At 38.1% G+C, this 8843-nt stretch overlaps 1 protein-coding gene and 1 pseudogene across 1 annotated transcript; one reads left to right on the forward strand and one right to left on the reverse strand.

Moving 5' to 3' along the window:
• Window positions 1–781: 781 nt before the first annotated feature.
• Window positions 782–2195, reverse strand: LOC106314613 (annotated as a pseudogene).
• A 1126-nt stretch (window positions 2196–3321) lies between these two features.
• LOC106314614 lies at window positions 3322–5449 on the forward strand. Its single transcript, XM_013752457.1, has 8 exons — window positions 3322–3427; window positions 3675–3789; window positions 3864–3988; window positions 4315–4396; window positions 4502–4613; window positions 4691–4854; window positions 4950–5049; window positions 5114–5449. The coding sequence occupies exons 1-8, from the start codon at window positions 3322–3324 to the stop codon at window positions 5447–5449; spliced, it is 1140 nt and encodes a 379-aa protein (XP_013607911.1).
• The last annotated feature ends 3394 nt before the right edge of the window (window positions 5450–8843 follow it).

Here is an 8843-nt window from a genome sequence, read left to right on the forward strand (position 1 = left end):
TGTCTGAGTTGAAGCTTGATATCTTCCAGATAGGTTTCAAATGCTGGCCATTCTTCTGGTTCTGAAACCATCTTCACCAATTGAGAACAATCCGTTGCAAACGTAACCTGAAACTGTCTTAGATTCTTCATACATTCCATTGCCCAAATCAATGCCTCCACCTCCGAATGAAGAGGAGACAGACACACCCTTACATTCCTTTCGATCTATCCTAGAGAATTTATCTATATAATTTTTATAATAAATTTTTAATAATTTTAAATGTTTTTTAAAATTGAGATAATATAAATACTAATATATATAAAAATATGGTTTATATATAATTTTAATATTCATTATTTGTTATTGGTTTTTAAAATGATCAATTTTATAATTAAATTTTGTTTATTAATTATTTTTTATTAATTAACTTTTGCATATGTGGGTAAACCAGTAAAAAATGACCCGCAAACACAACAATTTTTAAACGTTGAATGAGTCATATAAAACACTTAATAACGCTTGAAACCGCAAACTCCCACACCCAACCCCAACCGATGCGTTTGAACAAGTCGGGCCCAGATGTGTCCTAGATTATATATCAAATAATAATAACTAGTATAACAATTTTTTTGAACTTGAGATGTATATGTTTCATCCAAACTCTACATTTTTTTTTTGCAGTTTAAATATTTAGATTTTCAGTTTTCTAGATGTTATAGATTTTGTATAAATAAAGCATTTCCATTGAGATGCAGCATTTGTATAAATAACGAATAGAACAGGACACCAATGATGAATGTCAACGGGATCGTTGGAGATGATCGTTTAGAAAGTCAACCTGAAAGGTATAAGAATCGATGAACAAGTACATAAATGTTGTCCTTCAGGAACAAACAGTTTTTATCAGTTACAAGTGTAAATTGTTTATTGGTAAATAGGAGATAGTAGTAGTAAGGCATACATATTGGAGACTTTAAATAGAGTTGAGATTTCAAAGATTGAAGGATAGAGAATATAAAATTTTACAGTGATGATCAGTATGCTTATGTAGAGGACGATCGATAGTTGTGACTGCTTCAGACCACTCAACAGTTGTCCAAATCTCGCTTGTTTTCTTCCGCCTCTGTAAGGAGATCTCTGCACACCAAATCTCGCATTTCCAATTAGCAAGACAGTCCCAGAAGAGTAACATGTTGGACCGGGAAGCATAGCGTCAAGGTGTTCCGATGGCAAACCCCAACCATAGTTGACCAGTTTGGAGGCACAAAGGGTGTCCCTTAGATCCTCCAAGCCCATAACTTGTCTCCACTTCATTACACCGGACTCCAGTTCACTTGCCTCACACCACAATATCCACCCACCAGTTACACAACCGTAGATGACATTGTCTATCACATGCCAACCCTTTCAAAGTTCGTTGGTGTCCGAATTCCTTGTTTTCCATATGCTTTCACTCGGAATGTAAAGCAAACCATTACCTTTCTCATCCAAGGCGAAAATCTTCTTCTCATGTATCACCGAGCTTTCGTGCATTAAGGGAGAGTACCTGGGGGCGACGGTTGGTTTGACAGTGCGTCCCAAGTCTGTGTCTTTGGATCAAAAACCTCTACCCATATGCCGGAATGTGGTTCCTTGCAACCTCAGCAAACATATATCTTCCCGTCCACCACACCAGCTGCAGCAGAAGCTCAAGCTAACCCCATGGAAGGGAGATTGGTCCACGTATGAAATCGAAAATCCAGGAAAAAGACCCTGGACGATCGCTTCCGGGCAATCATCCCACCAATGACATAGATACCGCAGCCATGGGCCACCACTGAAGATGCTTCCGGAGGCTGATACAAGTGTGGCCGTATTGGAACCAACAAGGATGATTTAAGGATTTAATTTGGGTAGAAGGCGAACCAGCGTGAAAACGGGTCTGAAGGAATGCTTAAACATAAATAGCTGCAGAGTTCGGTGCAACCCATTAGGGATCGGGCTTGGTATAACTCCGGGGAAAGCATTAGAGAGCGGTGCAGCTTGGAGACGAGAAATAAGGATTCGTGTTCCAATCTTGAGACAATGGCCAAACAATCCATAATGATATCATCTGGCAACACTGATAACTTACAGGCATGCTGAGGACAGTAGTTCTTCTGTTTCTTCCTACGATTCCTCAACGTGTTTTGTTTTGCTTTATATTTACTCTCTTTTCTAGAAATCGAAATCATATTTTTTTTTCTTCTAATGTGTGTTCAAGAGAAAGCATTGCTTCGACTTGTATATCTACAATACTAAAAGCAAGATATATTGAGCAGGGAGCATGTCCACGTAGGAGTGTTAATTCGGACCAATCAGGGACAAGGTTTTTTACACGTCAGACGGGCTCGCGGAGAAATATACCATGTGGGCTTCATCCGAAAGCGTACCATTCGTGCCATTTGGGCTTTATCGTTCATCCAACAAGCGTGCCATTTGGGCTTTGACGGAGTTAATCTTCTTCGTCTACTTTTGCCCCTCACCTCTATCACTTCGTCTTCCCCGATCGAAGAGCAAAGACGCCGAGAATCAATCGAACCACTTCTACGGAATCAATATTTTCGTTTCAATCAATCAATAACTCCTTTATGATTTCGCTTCACCTTCCTCTTTTCCTCCTTCTTTATATACTGATCTTCTTTTCAATCAAACTAAAACCCTAGAACCACTCCAAGCTTAATCCATGGCGATGAAACGAAATGGGAAGTCTCCTGTCTCCTCCGACTCTGATGAGAAAGTCATGTTCTTCAAAGATGTCTCTCTAGGTCCGCATGCAACTCAGTTGCGCTTCCGACTCATCCATTTCTGGGAGGCTCGGAACCCGATCAAGAAGACGCTTATTGGCCTCTAAATGCTCCTCATCAACGAACAGGTGAGTCAATTCTCCAAAAAATAGTTTTGATACCTTGAGATCTATGTTTTCTGAGAATTTTAAACGTTTGTTTTAGCTTCGGAGAGTGAACTAGGGTTTTGAGATACCATGAGATCTATATTTTCTGAAAATTTTAAACGTTTGTTTTAGCTTCAGAGAGTGAACTAGGGTTTTGATGAGTATTTTTGGAGAATTGTTATGAGATTGGTTTATTTGTTAAAGTAGGGTTCTGAGTTTTCAATCTTCTAACGTGATTTGTTATTCTTTTTTGACAACAGGGGACTGTTATTCAAGGATTCATCCCACCGGGGCGTATTAAAAAATACTTGCCTGAGATGAAACAAGGATCAGTTAACCAACTCAACAACTTCTACGGATCGAAAAACAAACCGGTGTATCAGGTTGCTGATCATATCGCAACCGTATCTTTCACATAGAACTCTGAGATGTCGGTTCTTCACGAGGTTCCCATCTCATTTGATGAAGACCGTTTCAGGTTTCATTCATATGAAGATTTTGAAGCTAACTGTGATCTCAAAGGTGACCTCTACGGTAAGCTCTCTAATTTTATAAGCCATCTCTCAGTTACATTGGTCTATATTCCTGGTTAGATAGTGAAATCTATATTTTTTTGGGTTAAGTATTTAGTTCGAGTTTTTAGAGTTTTTGTTTGTCTTGAACATCCTCTGAATTGAATTGTGAATTGTGAATATTATTGTAGATTTGGTTTGTTAAGTTACTTGTTACATTCCATGAATTTTTATTAACCATTTAACTCTCTTCATGTACATTGTAATAGATGTTGTTGGCTACATGAAGCTGGTCAATGGACATACCCTTATTGAGCGTCCCATCCTTGACGAAGTGGAGATAGCAACCTCTCGGCATATTATGGTTCATGTGCAATCACATGAGTAAGTGTATTTTTTTATTTTCAAGTCATCATCTCTCGGTAGTTCCTAAATCCATAAGAGCTTACTTTTTGCAGCGGACCTGTGATGAAGCTCTACCTTTGGTACCATGCTGCAACAGACTTCTACAAGAAGTTCAACTCCTATGAAAAAGCTCCCACAGTGCTTTTGGTCACGACTGTGAACACCAAACGTCTACGAGGTTACCATTTCTATCTTTTACCATTCCTATCTTTAGACTCATGTTTTCACTACTAATTGTGACACGTTTTCGAGAAAGTTTGACATTGTTCGCTTATGTGATACTGAGTTATTGACCAATCCAAAAACGTTTTGTTATTTGTCTTTGGTTGATAATTTATCATGCGTGACATAGATTATATATTTTTACAGCGTTATGATTAATATATAGCATGCCAAGTTAGTCCATAGATGCAGAGCATTTGTATAACTTATATATTTGCACACTGACATTTTTATGCGTATTTTTACTCATTCATTTTCAATGTTTCTTCCATTATTGGACAGGTACCTTTGCCCTGACCTCTATGTCCTCTACACGTGTCTTCATGGACTATGACGTCCAACCAACCAAAGATTACTTCACTTGGTATGTATCCCAGTCTTCAACATCTATTTTCACAAGTTCATGTGAAGCGCACACTTACACCTATTGCAATGATTGACTGAAACAGTGCTTTATATTTTGTACCAGGCTTGGCTCTAACCCAGAGATTGGTAAGCAGGTTAGTGCAGAGGTGGTCACTAAGCGTGAGACACTGACCATAGCAGATATATTCTCCTACATGAAACATGAATCTGCAAAGGTAAAATTAAAGCTAGATGTTTCTTACTAATTGTGAAACACTTAGATATTTATATCCAATTTTATACACTGTTGCAGGATGCATTTTTTGAGTGCACGGCTATGATTGATGATGTTGTGCATGGCTCTGCTTGGTACTATATTGCATGCAGTGGGTGCCATAGTACGGCTACCAAGAGAGCAACTTCGTTGATTTGTACAAACACAAAATGTGGGAAGACTAACACAGCTGGTGTTGCACAGTATGTACTCTCGCCTTAATTTCAATTACTCTTTCAGTGATATTTACTTTTGATTATTACATTTCTGACCTTAGCTTTTGATTCTTCCATAACAGGTACCGTGCAAAGATATCCGTTTATGAAAACAGTGACCAAGCCGTTTTTGTCCTACTTGGTGATGCTGGTCGTGAGTTGATAGTTAGCAGCTACTTTGAGGTAACGAAGCATTAGTTTATACTCTCAAATGATTTTGACTCACGCTATTGAACTTGAATGCAAGGTTAATGAAAACGAAGGAACTGATCATGAGGTCCCTGTCCCGGAAGCTCTAATCAGCACCATCGGACAAACACATAAGTTTTGTGTGAAAGTTACAGAGCATAACTTCTCAGGCAATACCCGAGCTATAACTGTCACCAAGGTCCTCTCTCTAGACACCCCACCGCCCACAGAAGTCTCGGTTGAAAACAACATTGCTGCAACATCCGAGGAAACAACGAAGAGTGGAAATGAAGTGTGTGGACCTTCCAACGGCCGTGGAGATTCTGCAGATGGGGAGAGTAAGAGGATCTCTGCAGGTGCTGAGACAGCGAAAGCTAAGCGCCCAAGATGTTAGAAGTAGAGCTCCCGTTCATCTTCTCACGTATTGCATGCTTCAATGATGTTCAAGTCTTTTTCAGTTTAAGTATTGACTTATGATTTCCTTTCATTTTTTTTTTTTTGCTTTTCGGTGTTTTTCCCCTTGAAACATAATGTTTACTTTGCATGATTATCAGCTTATAATCATGTTTACTGTTTTATCACTCTGCTTCATCGGAATTACTTTCTCAGTTTATTATTTATGTCTTTAGAAACAGGTTCTAATGTATATTTGAGAACATCTATAACATGAGACGTAAATAGTTCAAAGTTTGAGAGAGGGAAGACATTAATATATGATTTTGTGACTAGCATTGACCAATAAATTATCAAATAATAACGTCAACGTGATTGAGGGCATAATTTTAGCACTTACACATGAAGTCAAAATCAAATAATTAAATACTGTATCAACAAACGTAAGAGAACAATTGATATACGATTCATTAAGGAATAAATTCATTATTCTGAAAGAAAACTTCCTCTTCCACATTTCTTAAGCGTAGAATTCCTATCTCCCATGTTCCAAATCTCTTTACAGATCACCATTGAAACCATTCAGATTCATATCAAGTCAAGCTTCCAAGAAAACAGTGTAAGTGCTCGAAATTAATAATAAGCCAAACAAATTACAATTCTTATTCCAAATTATAAATTTACAGCAGGGTTGAATCTAAGGATCTCCATATCATCGGAATGGAAAACCCACAACGCAAATTGTTATTCCAGTTTCTGTGCTTCGCTCTCCTTAGATAAAATATAATAAGATTTTACAAAAGACACTACTTTATAAATCCAGAAAATGACACATAGTGTTTTTCAGGTAAAGGCCTACTAAGTGGTATTTTAAGCTGATACAATTGATCCTTCTGATGATGCTAACAAGAATGTTGATTCAAACAATATGGACACATATTTAATAAAATGTTAAAACCTGTCTAGACGCAATCCAATGATGATCTTTGTATTTGTGTCGTGGTTATATAAATCTTCTGATTGGAGAGGACTACCTTATATAACTGTTGTGGTTACACTGTTTTCTTATATGAATCTGAATGGTTTTGGAGAGGACTCAACTCCACATAAGGTAAGCTAGTTCTTCGACATAAAATGATTTTTTCTTACATTATACATTTTAGTTTCAAATAAAATTAACATATAATTTTTAATAATAAAAATCTATTTAGTTTCATGAAGATATAATATATTACTCCCTCCGTGTCACCTAAGTATCACTTAAGGATGTTTAAAGAATTTTATTTCAAAATAATTGATGTTTTCACTATTTTAGATAGAATTTAATATCATTTGAATTTTGTGACCAATTACAAAATACTGTCTTTTTTCTTATTGGTTGAACAAGTTTCATTTAATGATATTTTTATATAACCAAAATAAATTATGTAAAAGTTTTTTTTTTTTTTTTTTTGTCATCGACTTTTACAGACTCATACTGACTCTGTAAACCAAACTGGGTGATCTGCATCCATGTGAACGACGAAAGACGGCTGCTTCCTAACACTGCGTGCTAGTCTATCCGCCTTTGTATTTTGCGTTCGGGGCACATAGATAATCTCTGATCGGGTAAAACTCTCTTGCAGGATCTTGATATCATCCAAATAATTTGCAAAAGCAGGTCATTCCTCTGGTGTTGAAATCATCTTCACCAATTGAGAACAATCCGTTGCAAACGTAACCTGAAATTGACGTAAATTCCTCATGCATACCATTGCCCAGAGTAGCGCTTCCATCTCCGCATGAAGGGGAGAGAGACTAGCCCTAACATTCCTTGCCCCCAACAAACCATCAAATCCTTCTAAAGTACTATACCAACCTTGTCCTGAAAAGGAATCCCCCTCTTTCCATGAGCCATCCGCAAAACACCATCTTCCTGGGATTGAGGGCATAATCGTGGCTACTATTGGTGGGGTAGCCCTCTGCTCATTCAATATTTGTGCCTCAGCCCACAAAGTTGATTCTGTTTCTGCCAGTTTAAGCGTATCCAAAGAATCAATGTCCAGATCACTGAAAACTTTATTATTCCTAGCTTTCCAAATATACCATAGTATCCATGCAAACTGATGATCTTCCATTTGCGGAACCACTCTCCAGAACAGATGATCGATGTTTGTGAAGAGATCACTTGTCGGAAAGATAGCTGGATTTGATGGTATCTTCGAAAGAGCCCAAACCTGCATTGCTGGAGGACACTCAAAGAACACATGGTTAATAGACTCTTCCTGAGCTCCACATCTTCCACAAGAAATATCCCCTTGTATTCCCCGTGCATGTAAATTTTTCTTTACTGCTATACATCCTGTCACAAGTTGCCATAGAAAATGTTTTAACTTTGGTGGGCAACGTATTTTCCAGCAGTTAGCCTTCAGAGCATCCACTGTGGGTCCAATTAATAATGGTGGTCTTTCCCTATCTGGATAGAGCCGTTCTACCTGGTATCCTGATTTGACCGTATATTTTCCAGACTTTGTGAAATGCCATCCATCCCTATATATCCTCCGAGACCTGCTTAGTGGTATACTTTCTATAAGTTTCGCATCCTGTGGATTTACCAAAGCCCGGATTGCCTGTGAATTCCAATTGTGTGAGTTAGAGTCAATGAGAGACTCCACTGTAAGGTCCGGATATAAATTGTGTTGATTTTTATTTGCTGGTCTCGGGCGAGTGGTTGGGAGCCATGGATCATTCCATACTGAAATAGAAGAACCAGATCCCACCCGTTTGATTAGTCCTTTGCTTACCAGAGATCTAGCTGAGACAATATTCCACCAGCCATATGACGAAGAATATGAACGGATCGGTTCCAAAGGAGAAGCATTTCTGAAATACCGACCTTTGAAGACGCGAGAGAATAAAGTGTTTGGCCTCTCTATCAGACGCCATAACTGTTTACCAAGCACCGCTGTGTTGAAATCAATGATGTCTTTGAACCCTAAACCTCCTTCATCCTTAGCCACACATACTTTGTCCCATGATTTCCAGTGCATGCCTCGTGTACTTCCCCCTGGACTCCACCAGAATTGTGATACCGCACTCGTCAATTTTTTCACAGTTGCCTTAGGTAAACGATAGCAAGACATAGTATGATTTGGTAATGCCGTAATCACTGATTTAATAATCACTTACTTTCCGCCTTTTTAAAAAAACTTGAAAGTCCACCCATTAACTCTTTTATTTAAACGATCTTGGACAAAGCTAAAAACTTGGATCTTTGATCCTCCCAAATTTTCTGGTAGACCCAGATAGGATCCCATTCCTCCATGATTCTGAATACCCAAAATATCTCTTAATTCCTGTCTAACGGGTTCCTCAATCTTATGTCCAAATTGAATTGAAGACTTCTCAAAATTTAT

This window comes from Brassica oleracea, chromosome C9 (assembly GCF_000695525.1).
Source record: "Brassica oleracea var. oleracea cultivar TO1000 chromosome C9, BOL, whole genome shotgun sequence".
NCBI classification, from domain to species: Eukaryota; Viridiplantae; Streptophyta; class Magnoliopsida; order Brassicales; family Brassicaceae; genus Brassica; species Brassica oleracea.